The sequence below is a fragment of the Macrobrachium nipponense genome, chromosome 5, assembly GCF_015104395.2.
Source record: "Macrobrachium nipponense isolate FS-2020 chromosome 5, ASM1510439v2, whole genome shotgun sequence".
NCBI lineage: Eukaryota > Metazoa > Arthropoda > Malacostraca > Decapoda > Palaemonidae > Macrobrachium > Macrobrachium nipponense.
In genome coordinates, this window is record NC_061107.1 from 99473955 (window position 1) to 99499073 (window position 25119).

Below are 25119 nucleotides of genomic sequence, written 5' to 3' on the forward strand. Positions count from 1 at the left end.
TCACCACTAAGGAAGGGGATATTCTGTCGTGGTGGTTCTCCCAGTAGCAGACAGTCCAGTTTCTGATATTATGGTGTTATTTTAGGTTCTAGCTTCAACTAGCCCTCTGGTGCATAAGACGAGTGTATGTGTGTGTTGTTGGACATCTTCCTCTGCACCATCCCTGGATGCTGCTCTGCCCCGTCAGAAGCGGAGGAATGGAAGTCCAGAGGGTAGCAAAGGTGCTTGGTCACAAAGAGACCATTCTGCCTAGCAGACCTGGCACTCCAGCAGTGGCTCATGTAAGACTTGATGCCCACTCCAGCCTTGTCTCACCATGAGTGCTGGGGTTCTCACCAAGATGAGGCCATGCATTTTGCTCACCCTTATCAGATGTAGTCACTTGAGTGTGGGAGGGCAGGTGTGCAGGACATTCTCCCTTGCTGTGAACTGTTGAACAGGGATAGGGGTATGTGCACTGTGCTTGCTTGGCTCAGACTGGTCCTATTTTTTAAGTTTTTTGTATTTCCCAGAGGATGCTCAGATGCAGCAATCCTTTTCCAGGGAGAGGTTTCCGGTGGCTTCTATGACCTTTCATTTCCATGGTTCACTGTTCACTTGGAAGGGGCAGGAGGAGTAGTGTAAAGGGATGTTTCATTTCCCTTGTCTTCATTCTGGGTTAACAGGGTAATGGAGCAGAGGGGTGGCCTGGTGAAAGTCAGGATATGGTTCTGGCCGTGTCTTGGCTGGGTCCCATGCCATCTCCCCAGTGAGAGTCTCATCTGGTTCACAGGACTGGCAACGACCCAGGGACCAGTTCTGGTGTATTGTCTATGACTGAAGGAGGAGTGGCTCCTGCCCACAGGTATGTATCTTTAAAGTCCAGATGGACCTGCACCTCCTGAACTAAGGTTTGTTTCTAGTTTGGGCTGAAGGTTTCATCTTGTCTGCACATTGTCCTAGGAATGCCTGCTGCTGTCAACAGTTGTCAGGTCACTGGGTTGTGTTGATTAGCAAAAACAACCAGCATGGCATACATCAGCAAACAGGAAAGGGAATAAACCCCCGACCTTGCTAAGTTGGCAGTGCAGATGCCTGAGTGGGCATTGTCTTATGCCATTTTCTGTAAGATGCATTCTGGGCAGTCTGTGTGTTATTGTGGACCAGGGTCATGTAGTTGGGATGGAGTGGTTCCTGTATCTTCAGGTATCAGAGTTGTTCAGGCTATGGGAGTCTCCCATGCTTGACTTGTTAGCATTAAGGTTGAACAGGAAGCTTCCTGTCTTATTTCTCCTCAGTTCTGGATTACTGAGTAGGGTAGTGATGGGAGATACTTTCCAACACTCATGGGACGACTTAGACGTACATGCATTTCTACCTTTCTGAAGGTTTATATAAACCAAATGTCTCTCTTGGTCTTCAGATGCCTGGTGGATCCTCGTTAGTCACATGTTGAGTGGTATCCCAACTTGCTGTCTCTTCTAGTTGAGGCACTATGAGAGCTGGTCCTTTGGCCTCCTACTGTGTCAGCAGCACATTTGTCAATACCACCAGGCAGTACACACTCCCTGCACCTTCATGCACGGAGGTTATCCAGTGTCTTCTGCAACAATGAGGCTGCTCTTGTAGGATTGCAAGGGAGAAGTCCAAGTACCGTAGGTGTTCCTGGTATGGACATGTACTAGGGAAAGTGGGCCATCATCAGTGATTGGCGTCACAAGAGGGGTCTGTCTGGTTGGAGTGTCATCACATACTTAGTCTACCTTTATCAAGACGGTCCTTTCAGTAGCTGCGGTGTGTTATTGCTCTGTTCTGTAGCAGGTTTTCTGCTGAGGGGGTAGACTTCTTCTCTTTAATGGACTTGACTGTGTTGCTGCAGAGGAGTTTCAACCAGTCTTGTCCTCTTTGGAAATTTTAGCTTCTTGGATGAGATGTAACTATGGTGCTTAGAGTTTCATTAGGGTGCCCTCTGAGCCCTTGTATCATTTTATGGACAAGAAATATGCTTAAGATGGGTTTATATGTTAAGATTGTTGTCCTCTTAGTTCTGGAAAAATGGGTGGGAGAGTGCAGGTCCTGTCCTGTCCTTTCTTGCCATACATTCAGAATGGTGGGTTCTCTTATCCTTTGAACCCAAAACTGAGGACCTATCTGTTCCAGATGAGCAGTTTGAGTTTCATGATCCCCTCTCTAAGACTTGTGGAGATCCAGTGAGATGTTGGTCAGCCTCATCCCTGCTATCAAGTACTATTTGAAAAGAACACACTCCCAAAGGCCAGTGAGTCTCTCTTTTCAATAGTATAGGTAAGTGTAAGGAGATGTCTAGGAATACATTTTCTTTCTGGCTTCACAGAGTAATTAGACTGGCCTATGCTGCTGCCACCTCCGAGGTTGAACTCCCTTCCCCAGGGTTTTGAGTCTTGTCTCGTTTTCGGAAGAGCTTTTCAGTTATCCAAACAAGTGTTTGGCATTATCAGACCACCTGAGACTTTCTCTTTGGGACCTGAAGTAGCTGCCTAACAACTGACCTCATCTGATGTATTAAGTCCGGTGTAAATCTGAAAAGCTATGAAAGGAATGACTTGGTTCCCACATACCCTTACTCCATTTGGAGCAGCATCCAGGCCAATGTATGCTGGAGTTGGGGAGTAATTACAGGCAAGTACCTTTCATTGGGGAGTAATTACAGGCGAGTACCTTTCAGGTATCTGTTCTCTGTCTAGGATAGAGCACCATCCCTTCATCCCCTCTCCTATAACAAGGAGGGGGGAGAGGGGGCATGTCTCGAACAGTTAATTGTAAAAGCTAGAACTAACTGCCGCCTGAGTTGAAGAAATTTTTTTGTTAAATTGAAGTTATTAAATGCACTACAGCTTGGGAAAATCATCTGATACATGATTGATTTATCTCTTTACCAGTTGTATAAGATGTTTTAATAATCTTAAAACCAGCAAAAATCAGTAGAAATTATCCATATGAAATGCATTGCAAGTATGAGTCTAAGAGGTGGTGGTTTGACCTTAAAAACTCCATGAAGTAATTCAGCTAGTAGCAATTAGGATGGAAGGAATAGATGCACTGAAGGAATAGATGTACTAAATCCATAGATGGCTAAGAGTTTCACTCTCTTCTAAGACAGAATTGTCTTTATTGGTTTCTCTATATTACACCTTTTTTATATAATGTTTGCTGCATGATAAATAGTAATAACATCAGAAAAATAGACTTACAGTAGCTGTGTTGCTGTATGGAAATTCTCTATATTACTCCTTTTTTATATAATGTTTGTCCCATGATAAATTGCAGTAGTAACATTAGAAAAATATACTACAATGGCTGTGTTGCTGTATGGAAAATCTGGTTTAGTTTTCATGCTATAATAATCTACCTGAGCCTAAGCCATGAATATTCTTTGATAACAACAAAACCATCTACCACAGCTTCTAACTATAAGGTAACTAAATGTCTCTCTCTCTCTTTGCTTTGTTGTGCATTATACCTCATATATTTATAGAGAAGTAACCTTCAGATCTGATTCTATTCTTGGAATACAGTCTTGTCTGGAAGTCAGGTAATTGCATGACACACACTTTAAAAAATGCTCAATTCAATTGCTATTGAATATTTTCCATAAAGGAGTTTTATGATATTTAAAAATTATCAAATAAATGTTTGGTCATCTTTGTCATTCAAGAGAATAACAAATTGCTTCTTCATTTTTCAGGATACTTGGGGCAGTACAGATGAACATAAACTTGAACAGATTATATACATACTGGTAATTTCTCTACTTAGCAGCCTTATGAAATTACAATTAGCCAGATTTGCAGTAGTACTTCCAAAGTGGATTATCTGAAGTTTATCCATAAGAAATTCATAACCCTTCAGAAGCAGACCCTCGTAACTTTCCAACATCTTAAGTGTGGATTTTTTTTTGGGGTGGGGGGATCTTCTGACCATCTGATGAACAAGTCTTGACCCTTCAAAGCTGATCCTCATAACTTTCCAACATCCTAAATTGTGTACTTGAAAGTGGGAGGGTTATCGATGGACCTCTGCATGGATGTGGAGTTTCATCTCTGCAGAGGAACTCTTTGGCCAAGGACGATCGAGAAACTGCTGTAAAGAAAAAATCATGGCTGTGTAATGACCATTTGATGAACAAGTCTTGAACCCTTCAGAAGCTGATCCTCATATCTTTCCAACATCCTCAAGTGTGGAATTAATTAAAATTGGGTGGGTTATTGATAAACCTCTGCATGGATGTGAATTTCCATCTTTGCAGAGGAACTCTTCCACGAAGGAAGATCAGGAAGTTGCTGTAAAAAAAAAAAATCATGGCTGTGCAACATTATGGCAAAGGCAATGCTACATCTGCCTACCTACTCCGGGCCTCTTTCTTTCTCCTAAAATGTGAAGCAAAAAACAAGGTCATGCAACATTGCATGGCCACAAATTCGTCCTTCCTTGGAGAACATATCTTCAGCTTAGTCATCCGGAAACTGCAGTGGCATTGCTGAAAATGGCATCCAGGAACTGTTCTTGAAGGATGCTAGAATGGTAGGAATTACTTTGGACAATGGAAGGAAGGGAAAAGATGATATAATCTGGGCAGAAGCAACACTGACAGCAGACGTATGGTGGGGAAGGTACGTCCGTGGAAGACATGATTGTTGTTTGACTTCTGCAAATCCAGTGACAAAAGGTAGGGGGAGATGAAGTAACATTTGAAGTTATATGATGTTCACCAACCTGAACGGAGATGAAGTAACATTTGAAGTTATATGATACACACCAACCTGAAACAAAACGAATGGCTGAACCTCTGATGGTGAGTCATCTTTCTCCAGTCAATGTGTTCTTCCAATAAAGTCTCTAGATCAAAAAGAAAGAAGACTGAGAAACTGCAATACAGCAAATCACGAAGAAAAAGAGTAAGAAGCGAAGGAACTTCATCAAGGAAAGCTTTTCAGGACTTCTCAGCCTTCAAAAGAGGAATGAAGGACCAATGATCTGGGCAGGAGCAGCACTGACAGTAGATGTACAGTGGGGAGAAGCTTTTCAGGACTTCTCATCCTCCAAAAAAGGAATGAAGGACAATGGAAGAACAATGATCTGGGCAGGAGAAGCATTGATAGCAGAGGCACAGTGGGGGGGTACATCGGGGGAGGACATGTTTGTGGTGTACGTACAGCAAAGATGAAGGAGAAGGCTTGACCTCTGCAAAGAACATCAAAAGCTAGGAGAGATGAAATATCTCTTGAAGCTATGGTACAGCAATGTGGCACACATACCTGAACCGTAATGATTAGCTGAACCGGGTTCATTGCCGGGTCGTATTTCTCCGGCTGCTCTTTATTCTTCTACATAATATCTTTAGAAGGGCAAGAAAGAAGACTGATAAACTGTGATACAACATATGATGACGAAAAAAGAGTGAGGGAGGTGAAGGAACCTTATCAAAGAAAGCTTTTCAGGACTTCTCATCCTTCAAAGCAAGAATGAAGGACAATGGAAGAATGACAATCTAGGTGGGAACAGCACTGATGGTAGGTGCACAACTGGGGACACTTGTGATCTACAGCAAAGACAAAGAAGGCTTAACTTCAGATCATCCATCGTAAGCTCCTCTTGGTGCTCCTTGAGAAGGTCATTGATGTCGTCCTCGTTGATGACCAGCCCCATGGACTTGCCGAGTGCAACGATCTCGTCAAGATCTGGTTGTGAAACAGTTTCAGGATCGTCAACAGTTTCTGAATCTGCATCAGCTTCACCCACGTCGAATCCCTCGAAATCTCGGGCGGATACAGCATCAGGCCAGAGTTTCCTCCACGAAGAATTCAAGGTTTGCCTCGAAACCTCCTGCCAAGCTTGGTCGATGAGTCAGATGCATAAGATAACATCGAAACGCTCCTCCCAAAATTCACGTAAGGGGAGGTTTGTGGTATCTGTGATGTCAAAACATCTCTTGAAAAGATTTTTCGTATACAGCTTCTTTGAAGTTCGATATTACTTGCTGGTCCATGGGCTGGAGGAGAGGGGTGGTGTAAGGCGGAAGATAAAGAACCTTGATAAAAGAATACTTCGCTAGGATATCTTCCTCGAGGCCAGGAGGCTGAGCAGGGGCATTGTCCAACACCAGCAGACATTTCAGAGGGAGGCGCTTCTCTTTCAAGAATTTCTTCACTGTCGGGCCGAAACACAGATTTACCCACTCAGTGAACAAAAGTCTCGTTACCCAGGCTTTCGCATTAGCCCTCCACATCACTGGAAGCTTCTCCTTTAGCACTTTGTGGGCCTTGAAGGCTCGAGGAGTCTTCGAATGATACACAAGTAGGGGCTTCACCTTGCAATCCCCACTAGCGTTCGAATAAAGTGCGAGCGTAAGCCTGTCTTTCATAGGCTTATGCCCAGGTAGCTTCTTCTCTTCCTCCGTGATGTACATCCGACGAGGCATTTTTTTCCAAAAAAGGCCAGTCTCATCACAGTTGAAGACTTGTTGAGAACTGTTGCCTTTGTTGATCGTCATCTCATCGAACACCTTAATAAAGGCTTCGGCCGCTTTCATGTCTGAGCTGGCAGCCTCCCCATGCCGCACCACCGAATGGATGCCAGTCCGTTTCCGGAATTTTTCAAACCACCCACGAGAAGCCTTGAAGTCTGGGGTTGGCGTCTATGTCCCTTCTCCTCCATCGTCTTCGGCCTGGGCAATCAAATCGCCGAAAATAGCACTGGCCTTGTGACAGATTGCCGTCTCGGTTATCGTATCGCCAGCGATTTCTTTGTCTTTCATCCATTCAAGAAGCAGCCTCTCCATCTAATCGTGCACGTGGCTCCTCTTGTTGGACAAACTAGTCACGCCCTTGGAAGGTGTAGCTGCTTTGATGGCTTCCCTCTCTTTAAGTATGGTGCCTATTGTTGACGGATTTCGGCCGTATTCCTTAGCGATCACACACAACCACATGCCAGCCTCATACTTCTTAATAATCTCCATTTTTGTCTCCATAGAAAGCATCCTCTTCTTTCTGTGAACTTCAGCAACTTTCTTGGGACCCATGACTATACGTACGTAATAAAGTTACTAATTAAGTTCTCACAAAACACGATAAAGTACAAAGCGAAATCACCAACACGAATTTACGTTAACAAACGAAATTGTATATGAACAAACGAATTCCACGTGCTTACAATAACAATGCTGCTACGGAGTGACAGAAGAACGCCTTTGTGTAGATGCACAATGGGAGAGATGCTGACCAATAGGAGAGCAGGATCTTACGGCGGTGACTAGCATCAGGAACCAATGGGAGAGCGGGAGGATGGTGGCGAGTCTACTCGGTTGGTGGCGTGTGAATTTAAAATTGTTCTCGGTGGTCCGGGCAAATCTCTGGACTTTACAGCAACAACCTTTCGTAACCTGAATTATTTTCGTATGCAGAGGCAAAAAAATCTTCGTATTTGCTTTTGTAAATTAAATTTTTCGTAAGTTGGGACTTTCGTATGTCGAGGTTCCACTGTATATACAAAAGTAGTAGAATGCACCCACCAATAACATGTGAGGGGAATATGTGTAACATAAGTAGGTCTACAATGAGTAGCAACAATGAAATTATCTTGAAAACATTTACTTTATATTTTAGAGGGAATACTTTCATTTTCCTATATAACAATATTTCTTAAATATTTCAAAAATTATGGCATACTAGCAAATATTCACCTATGCCGATATTGATCCAAGGCCTAGGTGTTAGATTTCTTTACTTTACATGTAACATTCACATCTCTCTAGTATTAACAGTTTCTGGCCAGAAAGCAAATGAAGTTATCTACACATTCTTCTTGCACTTCAAGTTACCGTATGAAAGAATAAACTAGACACCAAAAGTGAGCAGGACGACTTTTAAGAAAATAATATTTTAAACCAGTTGAAAAACAAGTGTTCCATATGCCTTGATATTAATACTAATGATATTTCGATTAATAGCCATTTTCTCCGTATAATCAAAATCATCATCATCATCTTTTATTCCTCAAAGAACAGGTAATCTCTACAAATAAAAACATTAGTAACAGATTACATCTCAGAAGGCTTAGATTTTTTTTTAGGCCTATAAATCATTTTGCAACATACAAGTAGCTTAAACACAGCCCAAAACTTCAACATTTAAAGAAAACTAGTTGTAATTCATATTCTATTGTATTCCTCAAAGAACAAGTAATCTCTACAAATAAGTTCATTAGTAACAGATTACATCTCAGAAGGCTTAGATTATTATTGTAGGCCTATAAAATATTTTGCAACATACAGGCAGCTTAAGCACAGCCAACAACTTCAACATTCAAAGAAAGCTTGTTTTCATTCATATTCCTACTTTGAAAATGTTGATAAGACTGTTGAGCTTATTAGGCCTACTGTCATAATGCTGTAGCCATAGTTATGTTGACCAATCCGAGGAGCATGTTAAGTGTGCTTTCATTGATGGCACTGCTAACCTTATCACACCACACTTTGAACTAAGCAACGTAAAAAAAAAATCCGTTCAAATCACATAGAGTATGAATTACACCAATGCATAAAAGGGTTCATATTTATATAACCATAAGGAAAATAGGGCTAACTGGGAATTTGCAAACTTTTAGACACAAGTATGACATTGGAAATAGAAAAAAAAAAATTAACACTACTTAGCAATGTCATGTTGAGTCTGAGAATCTGGACGATACAAAAAGAATCATGTCACACGAGATTTGAGCACCACTGTACACTTACCTGTGCGTTTGGTAAGTCATCACACTGATCAGCACCAACACAAACACGAAGTTTTTCTAGACGGTGATGTAATTCTGCTAATCGACTATTGGATAAAGTAAATGCAACATTTCTAAGTTGATAAGGATCTGGAAAGAAAGTAAAAGAGCACAATTAAACTAGTTCTCTTTGTTTTACCTCTTTGTTAGATAAAGCTACACAACTTGTTTTTCCCATGACAAATTCCATAATTTTCATAATGGCAATAATTATCTTGTGCATAGCATTTATAAAAAATATTAATTTCCAAATTACCAGTGATAAGAGGAAAATTAAAATTAAGTGGTTAAATTGTTTTACCTCTTGTTAGATGCAGCTACACAACTTTTTTCTATGACAAATTCCATAATTTTCAAATGGAATTTGTCATAACAGATTTTTTTATAACTACTGTACTAATTATCTTGTGTGTAGCATTTAAAAAAAATATTGATTTCAGAGGAACTTCTCAGCTCTCACTATTATTATTCAAGAGAGATAACATTTATCAATTTATTCTATATTAACAGCGATGATAAATGAGAAACTCAGGATAGATATTTGAGGTATTTCTGATTGAAGTACCACTTAACCCTCAATGGATTGATTGATCCTCTAGATAAACATTATTAAGTGCCATTGATCTGGAAAGAACTGGGCAGGAAAGAGGTGCCAATACTTCTATAGCCCATAAATTCATTAATGGCAACTTTTACTTTGGCTAAAACCACAAATCAGGCTCTCAGAACTTCAGTTCTACTTCTAACTTCAAGGGGGATTGTATTGTGTCTGTCTCACATGATGCCTTTTTGTAAATTTGCTCATAAATATAGCAAGGGGTTGCTGTTGGTTTTTGCTCTCGTCTTTTATGATAGTATGGCAGTTGTAAATGTAATTTTGCAAAGAAAAGTGCAAAGACATATCCAAAAAAAATGAAAAAAATTTACTGAATCTTCATTCTTGGTAAATTTACTAAGTATTTTTAAACAAATATGCTAAGAATTTGATACTGATTTTTTTATTCTTAATCTGTTTTGATATTGTGTGAGCTGTAATTATAATATTACAAAATAAAATAAAATTATTTATTAAAAAAAACCTAAGTTGGTAAAATTTACGATTGTCTTGTAAAAGACCCCCCACAAAGGGTTGTAAATGGCCCTTTTCAACTTCTTGTGGAAGGTAGGGAAAATTGTTTAGAATTTTTTTTCTTTCACCATGTGCACTTGCATATCTTCCTCTTTCCACTGATATGTTTTTTCGTAAATTGGCCGACCTCTATGTTTACCCAGCCTGAGGAGCTGCATATTTGCGATATATTTACCTGTCCAGTAAGGGTTAGCCTCCTTTGTAGAACAAACTTGATTCACATAGCTATTTGGGGGCTAAAAAAGTCTACAAATGAAATACAACAGATCTTATATCCACTAGGATATGTAACGTTTTATCAAACCTATTCATCAAGCCTTTAACTGTATGATATGCATCCAGTTGCATGAAGAAAAATGTTAAAAAAGAATGGTTACGAATACTTAGCCAAAACAGAATGGTTACGAATACTTAGCCAACTCTTTTTATTTGCTATTAATGCTCCTCATTCTTTTGTTGTTAACACGCTGGATTTCTCCATATTTTCTGGTATGTCTTAACTCAGCCTTACTTCTGTTAGTGGCACTTTTTGTTGTGCTACTGGTGTTAAGTGTGTCCTCAGTGCCAGTTCATGTTCTGATTTCTTAACACGATATGCTTACATGATATGACTAGAATATTGTGTTATTTTATCCGAGTTCAAGCACTTACTATGAGTAATTTTATTTGCCTGTTTTGTTGCAATACTGTGCCATCATTATTTTCCTAGTTCTGTTCAAGCAACTGCTTGTTATGTTTTTCCCATGTTTTCTTATATTTCTACATATGTATTGAAATATTTCTACTTGTATATACTGCACATACGTAAGACTTGATTGAATCTATGTAGCACTTGGAGCTATTTATTCAGGGTCTTTCCTTATCTGTTGTTAATTTTTTAGTTATTTTGCCTAATATATTTGTGCTAGAGTATGTCCAGTACCTTTTTGTTACTTTCAGGAAGATTTTTTTTGTTTTCCCTTCAGCAGGCTTGGCTGCTCACAACAATCTTCCTCCTTCTCAGAAAACGAGCTGTTAAGATGATTCTTCATTCTGTGGACATGCCTTTGTGGATGGTTTGTTTGTCTTGTGCCCCTTCTGGACTGTTGTGCTTTTGACACTGGCCCTTACTGCAACACTGTCATACCTGGTTGTGGGGGTAACTTTGACACTGGAATCCCTGTAACGCTACATTAAGGGATACCTCTTAGCCTAACATTCCTTCATGTGACTAATGTAGTGTAATGCAGCCTACCTGACCATTGGAGAAACCAACTTGTAAAGGAATTTTATCTGATGCTTTAGTGATCCATTCATAAAAGAATACATCCAAAAATAATAACCCCTAAAGTATAGCCAACCTAAGACCCTGCATACTATCTGATCAAAGGAGGGAACACCTTGCAAGGCTATCCCACCTAACTAACGACTACTTTTCTTTGGTTGCTAATGTCTGTGTTGCAGTTGTGCTTCATTACTACTTAAGATTATAAAGGAAACATAATGACTGTATGAGATCAAGGTACTCTAGCTAACAAACTTGTGATTCTAATGTTATCCAGATTCATTACTACTTAAGATTATGAAGGAAACTTGATTGTATGACAGCAAGGTACTCTAGCTAACAAACTTGTGATTCTAGTGTTATCCAGATTCATTTCTAATAAGTCAGAATAAAAGTAGTGTGTGTGTAAAACTTTTGTCTTCTTACACATGCCATGAAAAAGACAGAAAAAATATAACGCTACCTAAAAATATTACAATCTATTAAAGGAAGCAAACTGCTGAATATAGTGAGTTTTCATGTGTTCAAATTGACCCCAGTCATGAAAAAAATACAACACTACCTTAGTTTAGATAAAAAATTAAAATTGGATGACTAACCTACATTAAGGTCAAATAAAAAGTGAAAATTGTGTGACTTACCTATGTTAAGGTCATAATAAGTGACTAATCCTGTAATGAATTCACAGTACAGGAAGTTGTGTGTATCATTAATAGTCCTTAAGCACCAATAAGTATTATTTGGAGCATTCATGCAGAAACAGAATTTTCCATCTGAAACAAAGAAAATATTACATATAAGCATTAAAGAAAAAGGTTCTATCATTAAAACTGTGATATCCATGACGTAATTTCCTTTAGCAACATTTATTTCCGTCACAAACGATCAGAGGGGGTATCGTGGGTTTAAAAAATATTTTAAATACTAACTCTATTTGAGAACACATGATAAACATGACATTTTAAAAATTTCGGTCTCTAATTACTGAAGTTATAATTGCACAAAATATTTCAAACCCTGAAAGAATACAAAATTAACAACTTTTTAACTTCCTTTATGAAACCAAAATTGACAAATTTATATTGTCTATAAAAATGGGAAATTACATTATTTAGCTACACTATTACTGTAATGAACTTTAAAATCAAGCACTAGACAGCAACATTAATGTTTTGGTTAGATACGAGGTAACCATTTACTGTATGCCAAAACCCACTGCTATCATATGAAATAATTTAATGTTTTTAATACAGAGGTCTGGTTAAGCTACAAAATAATAATAATAATAATAATAATAATAATAATAATAGACAGTACATGAGAGAGACTAAAGAAATGGCCAACAATGAAATATGGCAATGGCTAAAGAGGGGAGAACTCAAGAAGGAAACAAAATGAATGTTAACAGCAGCACAAGATCAAGCCGTATGAACCAGATACTATGTCCAAAGAACAATAGATGGAAATAACATCCCACCCATATGCAGGAAGTGCAATATGAAAGACGAGACCATAAACCACATTGCAAGTGAATGTCTGGCTCTTTGCACAAAACCAGTATAAAAAGATGCATGATTCAGAAGCAAAAGCCATCCACTGGAGCCTGTGCAAGAAGCACCAGCTAGCTTGCAGTTATAGGTGGTACGAACACCAACCTAAGGGAGCGATAGAAAATGATCAGGCAAAGCTCTTGTTATTATGGTATTAGAACAGATAGTGTTATGTCCCAATACCATGGAACACCAGAGTAGATGAGAAAGAAATATAAAAAATTGATAAGTATCAAGGCCTGAAAATAAAGATAAGAAGGATATGGGATATGCCAACGGAAATTGTATCCATAATCATAGGAACAATGCACAATCCCAAGATCCCTGAAAAGGAACGTGGAAAAACTAGATGCCAAGTAGCTCCAGGAATCATGCAGAAGTGCACTTTTAGAAACAGCGCACATAATGAGAAAAGTGATAGGCTCCTAAGAAGGCAGGATGCAACCCAGAACCCTATTCTATAAAAACTATCCAGTCGAACAGGATGACAGAGACAAAAAAAAAATGATAATAAATACATAAATAAACAAAATATAATAATAATAATAACCTTCTCCACAAATGCACTCCTTATATAAAAATGAAAAAAGGGTTCTGAACAAACACAGAAATCTGAATGATTTAAAAAATATTCACAGTACATAGTATTAGAATACTACTTGAATTGAACATTTTATTAGAGCCCTTGATAAGTCATGAACGTGTAACATTGCATGCTGCAGAGTTTCACTTACCATGCCAAAGAGGTGGAGTTTTCCAGTGGTCATTGTCATGCTGGTAGCAGTTGAGTTTGGAGAACATTTGGCTGCATTCAGCAAGGCTATCCTTGGACTTCCGCAACTTTCGCCTCATTTTCTGCTCTTTGCGTTTCAGACGTTCAAGTTTCAACTTTTGTCTCTCTGCTCTCTTTTTTGCCCTTTCCTGCTGGATGGCTAACTTGGTTGCCATTCTGAAGTTTCCATTAGTTTTTGGTGACCATGTTTATGTGTTTGCCTAAGGCAGTAAGACACTGTCTATCTAATGTACTTTTTTTTTCATTTTACTGAAAATTATCTAAATAAATTTCTGGTAAACATTTAATCTAGCTTTCTTATTTCTTGAGAATAAGGTTAAGTGATGTTGCCCAAGCCAGTGTTCTGATTTCCCAAGAATAAAAATCATAGAAAAATCAAGACAATAGAATACTCCATAAGTATAGTACCATTCACTAACACTGATTTCTTCCTTACATATCAGAAATAAAATATATTACACTTATTCAGAGCAAGGGAGAAAGAGAAAGTTGTAAATATTCAAAATCTTATCTATTTAGCTTGCAAAATAACATAAAAACATGTCATTAAATGGAATATTTGATAAAGAACAGCACTTAATCTACATGATACTCTTTCCCCTGCAGTTAATCTACATATGGTACTCTTTCCCAAACAAGTCAGGAGTATATGATACTTTAAATCTCTTAACATTCTTGAGAAGAAATCTCCTTTAACAATTTAATAATCCTGGCTTGAGCAGCAAATGATCAAATCCTTTATAATACTTGAATTTACAATCACCAAACTTTGATTATAAAATTTTAAAAATTTACACTACTGTACATGTACAAAATGGAAAAAATTATTCTTATTAATGTGAACTTAAAAGCAAATTTTGACTAATATGTATTTGAGACTATCTTTCAATCTAAAAATATTTTTTTTACAGTACTATAATGAATGCTTTCCATACTAAAGAAACTTAATTGGATTTATAGGAAAGGTTTGCCATGGCTTATTTTGATAAATTTGGGCACATCCACACTACAGTAAAATGTCATAAACATGCAGAACAACTTATTGCGTTCATATCACAATCAAGCTGAAGTAATTGTATGAAGTAGTATACTGATTAGAACTACTAATAAGTCATTAATTTCTATTAAACCTGATTGTGTTTACTATACTCTGTTTTATTCCATCTGTCCATCCGCCTGGGGTGTTTGCACATGGTAACACTGCGTCCCGGGCTATAAATAATATCCTATTTCGAATATTAACGGTGTAATTCGCATACAGTAAATTATTAAAACACTTTTCAGTTGCAAATGTACACCCAGATATCCTTTTATTTACCTAAAACTTACACATAGCGTAACTATTTAAAGCCCTGGATGCAGTGTTACCATGCAAAAACACCACAGGCAGATGGACAGATGGAAAAAAACAGAGTATAGTCTGTGCAATGGTAAGTTACCAATGTATGTTTATGATATGTTTTACTGTAGTGTGGTAACACCCTTAATCAACAGCTCTGTGCATTTATCCTTTAGAATTTGAAGATATCAAAACAGTATTTTTGCCATTTTCAGTTCCCTTTCTTTAAGTATACTATCAGGGTATTACATGAATATGTACATACTGGTAATTAAAAAAAAAAAAAAAAATCCTTGAAATTTAAGGAACGCATCTATCCCCATTTTGACCTAGTATCAAACTAACCATTACTTCCACTAAAAATACTTATCTTTCACTACTGAATGAAGGTCAGATCACAATAGCCCCAGAATACAATACCCAAATTTGGAAAGTTCGCTAACAGCCAGTCCATAAAGTTATAAAAGAATCAGCTGGACATATGTATAGCTAGTGCAACCTTATTTATTCAAGTTACTTTCCAAATAGTATTACTACTATTTTGGCACATTTCTTTTACAAATATAAATTACATGATGCCCAAAAAGAAAGTTGAGGATTACTTGAGTCTGAAAATATATACCATTTTGTCATGCTACAGCTGACCAGGGAAATGATATAGTGAAGAGATATAAGAAAGCTCTCCTACAGGAATAATACATAGCTTTTACATTAGAAAACAAATTAATGAAAGAGAAAATTGGGAAGAAAAATTTAAAACACTGTAAAGTGAAACTTCTCAATGTGAGAAACTGACAGAGAGCTGAGATTTTAGTCCTCGGCAGCTCGACAAAGACACTAAAATTAATATAATCTTTGCCTCTTTAATGGTATAATAATTTGGAAGTAAAGGGTAACTTATGGATGAGAATATGTAAAAGATCATGAAGGGTTCACTGGAGGAAGAAATATGCAAATTTAAGCTTGTCTAATACTTATGATGTGTTGATAAAGGAGGCCAGAATGTCTGACTCAGTTTCATTGCAAATTATTTCAACAACAATGTACATTTCTATTATCCAAATGTTCTTATCCTTATCATCACAGCTTTTTAAAATAAAAATCCTTTCCCTGATGCAACAGTACTCAGTTAAATGGAATAAACTTATTGAATATTCGCCTGTGTAAAGTAGAATTTTAACCCATAACTTTTTAATCAAATTAGAACACCGATAGTTTATTGTATTTTTAGAAATTTTCTTGATAAACCCAGAATATGAGAAAAAATTGGTTACTATGCAATAAATGACCAATTTAATTATCACCTCAGCCTTATTTGCAAGTTGAAACTGATTGTGCACATTAAGGATATACCATACATATGCTAGACTACACATAATGGGCACAAACAATAGAACCTTATTTATGGGACAAAACATAACTAATAGTAAATCCTTACCTTTTATCACACCAGCAAATAGGCTGCTTTGGTGTAGTTTCATTGTCAGCAATCGGAGATGACTGGCCATGAGAAGGCAAGGACCCTCGTGAAGGGTAGAACTCAAACTGTGAAGCTGGCTCTAAATGTCCCCTCTGTGTGGGATCTTCTACAAGAGATGGTTTCACTCCATCTAATTCCAGAGCAGTTTCATTTTCATCTTGCTTCCTGCCATTCTTTTTGTTGCGATTCTTGTTTCTGTTTTTATGTGGTGTGTCACGGAAAATGTCAAATTTGTCCTTTTTACCTTTAGATCGCCTTCTCCCATGAATATAATTCCTATCCTTGTGACCTCGAATTCCTTCTGAAAAAAAAATTATGAAACAATTATAGTACCATGAAAATGCAAAAATGCTTTGCTAATAAAATTACATACTGTACTTCAAAAAATATTTATAAAAGTACAATAACCTTGTACAATCTGGAAGATACACAAAATCACAGGCTACATTTTCATCAGTTTGGTGGTTTGTCATCTATATAAAATCACTTTTCATATATTTCCCTTTTCCTGCAAAATTATTCAAAAAAAACTTATACATAACTGTTAATGTACTGGACAAGCAACTATAGAAACTGGAGGCAATGTTTACTATGTTCAAAGTTAAAGGCAAATTCAATTACAAACTCCTTGTTTAATGTACATACATATGCCAGTATTGCTTAATGCAGATGACAAGGTTTCAACAGCATAATCAGAGGAAGATGTCATAGGAAGGTTTAAAAATGGAAGAGTCACATGGAGAAGAAGAGTTGCAGTGGTACTTGTATGCAAAACAATATATATCTTGGCTAGCAAGGATCCGAAAGACTAAATATAATGATTACGTAGATATTAATAATAATAATTTTAAATGTTTAAAATGTAAAAGAAGAGGAAGTAGGGAAGAGATGGAGTAGAAGGGCCAGCCTTGGGAGAGGTAGTGCACTGAATTGTGAAGCTGGTACTAAGAAGTAAAAGGAGAAGCAGCAAGATGATGGATGATGTGTTTGTTACATTACTTATAGATAATAGTTCACCTTTTATCCCATTAGTAACCACAGCAATACTTATGATGTGTATGAGGCCTGTAATACTCTGAGCAGAAAAGTAATTTTCATTTGCAATGTTGTGCAATGTCCTGCAGGAGGGCCTAGAAAATCTTAGAGAAACGACGTGCATGAAGACAATGGAGAGATGGGAATATACAGTAAACAATAAAAACAGAAGCGAGTGATGACAACAAAATTCATGTATGAGCTCACAAAGGAAGAATATGTTGTAAAATGTTAACGATGATGACAACTTTCTAGCAATTATAACTTTATGATTAATCATAAATTAGTTTAACAAGGCCAGTGCATCACATTTCTGAACATTCAAATAAAAAATAAGTGAGAAGAGATACAAAAACATTACTTTAAGCAGTGATAAAATAAACTTATTAATCTCTGTGTGTGCCTCATTCCACCCAACATAGGGAAATTACTTAGCTAAAGAGAATAAACATTCAATTCCTTACATACTGAGCTTGTCTGCCTTAAACAGTGATAATAACACAGAACGTTTATGTCTGAAAATCTTCACCGCTGCCCAAGCCTTTGTCATTAGGCAAAAATTGAGCAACTGTCAAGAGCCAGAACTAAGGAATATTGCAAATAAGGGAAAAGTGTATAAGGATGAATTATATAAACATGGAAAGGTTCTCTTAAGCCAAAGCTCAAATTTTTACTGTAATAATAGGTAAAGCAATAATTTTGGGTTAGAAAATGCATAAGAATAAAATAGTTACTAACATTAGTACTTAGAACATGTTCAACTATAAATGACATGCTAAAGTTAGGATATCTAGCTATTGATGATGTTATGACCACTCAACTTTTCAGATAATCATGAGGAAAAATACCTTATTGCCTCAAGCCTTCGATATTATCAAATTTGATGTATTACACATAGTACATGTTTCCAATTTTCTACATGTTTCTTCTCTGGTGATTATCCCCATACCATTTGTGAGACCTGTCGTGTCCCTTCCTGTTACAACAAGAGATCAGCCACAAAACTTGTCCTAAATGAGTCAATTCTAAACACAACCATGTCCAGAGCCCTGTTGGATGGCATGATAACTTAGTGCAGCTTAATCTTAAAGGGTAATTTTGATGACTGAGCCTTTGATGACTTGGTTTGTGTTGACCAGCACTGACTGGTCTTCTGTTGGCCATTTGGCCTCGGTCTCTACTTGCCAGTTCAGGGTCCAGTGCTCATCTAATTTGCTACTTTCTTAGCTAATTTTGTCCTTTTGTGTTTGGTTCTCTCTACTATATAAGTTTCATTTTTCCTGTCTGTGGTATGGATGCTTTCAGTTTCTGCACTCACAACCTATCTAAAAGCTGCATATTGTCTTGAGATGAGTCTCCATAATTATGGTCTCTTTTCATCACAGAAAGCCTATTGTGCAATTGCATCAGATATAACCATACAAATAAGTCTTACACTAGTCTAAAGTTGTTTGGATACACCTATCTGGAAAACAATAATAGGTCCTCACAGCCTGGCCGAGCAGTTATGAAAAAACAACAATAGGTCCTCACAGCCTGGCTGAGCAGTTATGAAGACTATCATCTGTCCATACGAAGATGATGAATGAAGCCATAGTATATACCTCTAAATGAAAAAAGAAATTTTGTGATCCAAGACACTGTATCCTTCTCCATTTGCTGGAACAAGTCTGCCCTGACTCAAATGAAGCATAATCAGCACTCAATTACAACATGAACTTAAAAGTAGGTACGTCCTTCCCCCCAAAAAAAACAGACACTGCTTTCCCTAGTAGTCCCTATTAATGTGGGTTTGAAGTTGTTCACTGGACTATTATCTCGAAGCATGATGAAATTGTGGTATCTTAGAACAAGAGTGCATGGGAAAGCACAACTATATAGCAAAAGAAACAACAGATTAAACAATAAAAAACTGAACTTGTGTTAACTGTTCCTATCCTATTGTCTTATTGCAAATACTACAATCACTAAATATGACACTCACACAAGACAAAACACACTGAAGTATTATTACAGATATTAGTTTGCACCACAAAAAAAACAAAGAACAATCTATTTGACTGAATTTAAAATTGAGTTACAATACCATACATAACAGTTTACAGTTACATACACTTCACTGCCATAATACAGTAATGATGTTAACTACAGATTAATACGATGAAAAGGCTAAAAAGTAAAGAGACAATGACAATAATCAAAGCAAGTGATAAGAAATAGGATTTGGTAGGCAGAACTGGATAAAAAAAATCTGCAACAAATGACATTGATTCAAGAAAAGAGTTTAGAGCATTTGAGCTACATAAGAGACTTGCCAAATATAAGGTATACAAATGATTTGGCAATTAATATGTCTTGTTAATATGTCTAGTAAAATATGAGAATTTGTATTTCAGAGAACACATTACACTGCTTACACTGAAATAAAAAGGAGTGAGATATAACTAATTTAGTAAACTTTCTTAGTGTTAAATGTTAAGTAAAAGGACGTCTGTGATTATAAAATGAATATGTATTAGCTCTAACTATTCTAAAAAAAAATCAAGTATAATTATCAGGTAAATCCTTACCAAGATCATAATCCCTTCCAATGATAATATCTTCTCCTGGTACTATCCCCCCAAAAGAATCCATTTCCACAGTAATAGGAGTTGTTTCAGTTGAGTCCTCATAATCCACGCCTTCACTACTGTCTCCATCATATTCACCATCAAATGGACTTTCAGTATTTACTACTGATTCTTCTATCATATGTTCACTGACATTGTGGTGAACAGGCTCTATGTGTTCATCAAACTGAGTATGCTCTTGCTGCTTGTCAACATAACCAGAGCCTTCAGTTGAGGGCACACTACGATTTTCATCAAGGATACGCCTTACATCTAAATCACTGTAATCTTCATGGTTATCCTCATAGTCATAATCTCCCTCGCTTCCAATAGAATCTGGACGGGTATTTCTCAGGTGTTTTCTTACATCCTGAAAACACACACAATTACATTATTTGAGTAATATGATTAGTAATTTTATATCAATGAACTCTTTCACAGAGAATCAGTCATTCAAAACAGACTAAGTATAGGAAATATCAATACAAATAAGGAATACACAAATGTACCTAAAGCTGGACATATGCTTTATTTCCTTCGTGTACAGCGCTTTTCTTGAAGAAATAAATATTCTCCAATAACAATTTTGCATCCTATATACAAAAGGTTATGTTTAGCTTTGTGTTGAGGATAGGGGTTATCACTGCTACCCTAAAACCTAAATAACTCCTACTGACCACACAAGTCTTCAGAAACCCAGAATGATGAATATGTTTATAAACTGTTTAAGATAAGGATTAAAGTACAAGTAGTACTGTGGTGCTAAAATACTAAAATCATTGCTGTAAAAGAAACATATTACTCAATGGCCATACTTCACTTTTATGTATTCTCCTGTATGAGGCAATTGTAACAGTTATATTGCCTCACAGTAATGTCAATAGACTTGCTAAATAAGTTTTCAAAAATCCAGCTCTGTAAATTCTGTAAATAAAATCCTCAATGAATATGTCAAGAGTAATGACTTGTATTAAAATCACAATTTTTGGAAGTATATTGTATTTTTCCTAACTATATAAACCTAGGTCCTTTACAATAGGAAAAGCTTCAGGCTACGCCTCAGGCATTTGATATTGCAAAGGACAGACGGTTTGTATATTGTGTAGGAACAATTTAAAAGTTCTCTTTGCTTCCTCTTACTTCTTCCTAATGAACACCATATTCTTTGAAAGCCTGCATTTCAAGTCAATGGCCACAGTGGGAATCTTCCATATGAATAGGTTTCATCTTCTGAATAATAATACATAATAGCTATGGCCAAAATTTGTATAAATACAGTGCTTTTGCCAGTAAACTTGGAAATGCACATGTAGGCTGAGTATCCAAGGATTTAATTCATTGTTACTTCACTTATCTGGAAAGTATTTCACCTTACATATGTAGCTACTTTAATAAAAATAACAAATACATATGCAATAAGAGTAATTTTTTTAACTGTTGCTGTCTGATTGAAATAGGATTAATTTTCAATCTCTCAGCATAACGGATTTTAACCTTTGTTATGAAATTTTACCACTATTTTCAGTTGTTCTGATTTGATCAGAGGATGTTGCATTGACAATAGTATGGAACTTATTTGTTGTAAGCATATCGATTACATATTTCTGCCTTTTGCCATGCAATAAAAATGGAAAAAACATGAATATGTACACATCCATACAAAACATTCTAAAAGTAACAAAAATAAGCAATCAAAATACCTTCAGAAAAAAATACCTTCAAAACAAAAATACCTTTAAAACAAAGAGTTGATGTCGCAGTCTACGGATTTGGTCGTCAATTGCAGCTTTGCTAACTTTCCAAGCATGAGGATCCAAGTACACTTCATCTGTACAGTCAACTGATGTTTCTGTGGCCCTGCATCCATGTTCAAGATGGACTGGATCAGAACCTGTAGATAAAATTTAATATTTAATTTAATAAATACGTACAGTGATACCTTGTGATACAAAAGGCTCAACTTACGAAAAACTCGAGATACGAAAGCAAATACGAAGATTTTTGCGGCTCTACATACAAAAATTCTTCAAGATACGAAAGGTTGTTGCTGTAAAGTCCGAGATTCGACCGGACCACCGATAACAATTTTAAAACTTGCCCGCCGCCAACTGAGTAGACTCACCACCATCCTCCCCCTCTCCCATTGGTTCCTGATGCTAGTCACTGCCATAAGATCCTTCTCTCCTATTGGTCAGCATCTCTCCCATCGTGCATCTACATAGCGGCGTGCTTCTTCGGCCACTTCGCGTCATCATCTGTATCATAAGCACACGGAATTCGTTCGTTCTATACAAATTCGTTTATTAACGTAAATTCGTTAGTGATTTCGTTGTAGTACTACTTTATCGTGTTGTGTGAGAACTTTACTACATACGTATACTACATAAAATAATTACGTACAGTATATACGTAGTCATGGGTCCCAAGAAAGTTGAAGTTCACGGAAAGAAGAGGATGCTTTCTTTGGAGACGAAGATGGAGATCATTAAAAAATATGAAGCTGGTATGCGATTGAGTGTGATCGCCAAGGAATACGGCCGAAATCCGTCGACAATAGGTACCATCCTTAAGCAGAAGGATGTCTTCAAAGCAGCTACACCTTCCAAGGGCGTGACTATTTTGTCCAACAATTGGAGCCATGTGCACGATGAGATGGAAAAGCTGCTTCTTGTATGGATAAAAGACACAGAAATCGCTGGCGATACGATAACGGAGACGGCAATCTGCCACAATGCCAGAGCTATTTTCGTCGATTTGATTGCCCAAGCTGAAGACGACGGAGGAGAAGGAACATCGACGCCAACCCCAGACTTCAAGGCTTCTCATGGGTGGTTTGAAAAATTCTGTAAACGGACTGGCATCCAATCGGTAGTGCGGCATGGGGAGGCGGCCAGCTCGCACACGAAAGCGGCCGAAGCCTTTATTAAGACATTCGACGAGATGAAGATCAACGAAGGCTACAGTTCTCAGCAAGTCTTCAACTGTGATGAGACTGGCCTTTTTTGGAAAAAAATGCCTCGTCGGACGTACATCACGCAGGAAGAGAAGAAGCTACCTGGGCATAAGCCTATGAAAGACAGGCTTACGCTCGCACTTTGTTCGAATGCCAGTGGGGATTGCAAGGTGAAGCCCCTACTTGTGTATCATTCGGAGAATCCTTGAGCCTTCAAGGCCCACAAAGTGCTTAAGGAGAAGCTTCCAGTGATGTGGAGGGCTAATGCAAAAGCCTGGGTAACGAGACTTTTGTTCACCGAGTGGGTAAATCTGTGTTTTGGCCCGACAGTGAAGAAATTCTTGGAAGAGAAGTGGCTCCCTCTGAAAGGTCTGCTGGTGTTGGACAATGCCCCTGCTCACCCTCCTGGCCTCGAGGAAGATATCCTAGCGGAGTATTCTTTTATCAAGGTTCTTTATCTTCCGCCTAACACCACCCCTCTCCTCCAGCCCATGGACCAGCAAGTGATATCGAACTTCAAGAAGCTGTATACAAAAATTATATTGTTATTGTACAATAAAGTTTCATACATATGTACTGACCTGGCAGATATACACTTAGCTATAGACTCCGTCGTCCCCGATAGAAATTCGAATTTCGCGGCACACGCTACAGGTAGGTAGGTCAGGTGATCTACCGCCCCGCCGCTGGGTGGCAGGAATAGGAACCATACCTTCTAGAACCAGATTTTCTCTTCCACCTGTCTCCTGAGGGGAGGCTGGGTGGGCCATTCAATCGTATATATCTGCCAGGTAAGTATGTATGAAACTTTATTGTACAATAACAATATCATTTTCATACATTCAACTTCCCTGTCAGATATATACTTAGCTGATTGGCACCTTTGGCGGAGGGTAAGAGACAGCTAATTACTGATTAGACAGGTAAACAACATACGTTGTAGGTAATAAATAAATAAAACCTTGGTTCCTATGTGTTTAGACGAAGGGTTGACTTCCTAGCTATTGCTAGTAGTCTCAAGAGCCTCAGCGAGGATGTGACCTATGGCTACGAGTTCTCGTAGATCTGTCAATGGGGTCTTATCCACTTACTCGACAGAATCTAATGGTCATTTGTCAATGGGGTCTTATCCACTTACATGACAATACACCTATGCCTAGGGGCATAATTAAGGAGCACAACACCGATCCCGATCACCTGATCCTAACACGAGGGTTTGTGCTTAATTTGAAAAGAGCTATCCCCAAACTCCTTTCAAACAAACCAAAGAAAAAAAAACAAAACACTATGTTAACATAAAAATTAACTCACTTAGTTAAGGATCAGTGTTGGCTCCCTATCCCAGCAACGTATCCGTAGACACGTAAAACCAAGAGAGAAGGATCTCTCGTAGGTCAACTTGACCTCCTTCATGCAAAGGAAAGTCAACACAGAGTTGCATCTCCCGTAAGTTACAGCTAATATGTCCTTCACGACATATTGTTATGTAACGAACAAGAATTCATAAAAGCTCGCACTTCAAGAGCTTTTAATTCTCAGCTGTTTGAAGGAATCATCAAGTTATTCATGAAGTGCTTTAGCGATCACACTTATTTCAAAGAAGACCAGGGCTTCCTTTGAAATGGATCTTTTCTGGATGAAGCCTAGAGCCTGGCTTGCGCCTGGGTGGCGCCTCGCGCCTTGTGTCTGGCTGGTGCCTCGCGCCTGCCTGACACTTGGTTGGCGCCTAACTCCTGGAAGGCGCTTTTCGCCTGACTCATGGCTGGCGCCTCGCGCCTGGAAGTAGCTTCGCGCCTGGTTCCAGACTGGCACTATTTGGCGTCTGGCGCCTGGCTGACTCCTCTCCACTTGCTGGAGCTTCGAGCTTGGTAGAGTCTCGAGGATGTCTGGCGATGGCCACATCGGACATTCTTATCTGTCCGATTTGTTCGCCTCTAGCGCTAGGTTGGAGGCCCCCCTCTTTCTCTTCATCAGACAATGACAGTGTTCCTTGAAACTGTCTGCCTCTGGCGTTTTTTACGCCTGTTTTGGCATATGGCACCTGGTTGGCGCTACATTGTCCAAAAGTCCTGAACATCCACAATAGTTTATCAGGAGACTGGAGAAGAGTGGACGAAGTTCTTCCACTTTGAGCTTTGTCCTCTCCGGCAAGGGGAGGTGATTGTAATCAGCTACATCCA

At 38.0% G+C, this 25119-nt stretch overlaps 1 protein-coding gene and 1 long non-coding RNA gene across 9 annotated transcripts in view; one reads left to right on the forward strand and one right to left on the reverse strand.

Moving 5' to 3' along the window:
- The window catches only part of LOC135215552 (uncharacterized), a 45187-nt gene that overhangs the window by 8193 nt on the left and 11875 nt on the right, over window positions 1–25119 (forward strand). Inside the window, exon 4 of one of the 4 annotated variants that reach the window (XR_010314717.1) lies at window positions 10882–11832. The exons of 1 other annotated variant lie outside the window; for it this stretch is intronic. This is a non-coding gene — a long non-coding RNA (uncharacterized LOC135215552). Of the gene's footprint in view, window positions 1–3703; window positions 8757–10881; window positions 11833–25119 lie in introns of those variants that run through there. 2 more of the 4 variants (XR_010314720.1, XR_010314716.1) reach the window with 2 other exon arrangements.
- LOC135215547 (extracellular sulfatase Sulf-1-like) overlaps window positions 1–25119 on the reverse strand; it is a 561353-nt gene that overhangs the window by 3479 nt on the left and 532755 nt on the right. For 4 of the 5 annotated variants that reach the window (XM_064250384.1, XM_064250381.1, XM_064250382.1 and 1 more), the window contains exons 15-20: window positions 21720–21877; window positions 19948–20356; window positions 16301–16643; window positions 13465–13679; window positions 11822–11953; window positions 8750–8877 (exon numbers count right to left, since the gene is read on the reverse strand). In XM_064250384.1, the coding sequence (XP_064106454.1) occupies window positions 8750–8877; window positions 11822–11953; window positions 13465–13679; window positions 16301–16643; window positions 19948–20356; window positions 21720–21877 (1385 nt within the window). Of the gene's footprint in view, window positions 1–8749; window positions 8878–11821; window positions 11954–13464; window positions 13724–16300; window positions 16644–19947; window positions 20357–21719; window positions 21878–25119 lie in introns of those variants that run through there. The other variant, XM_064250385.1, reaches the window with a different exon arrangement.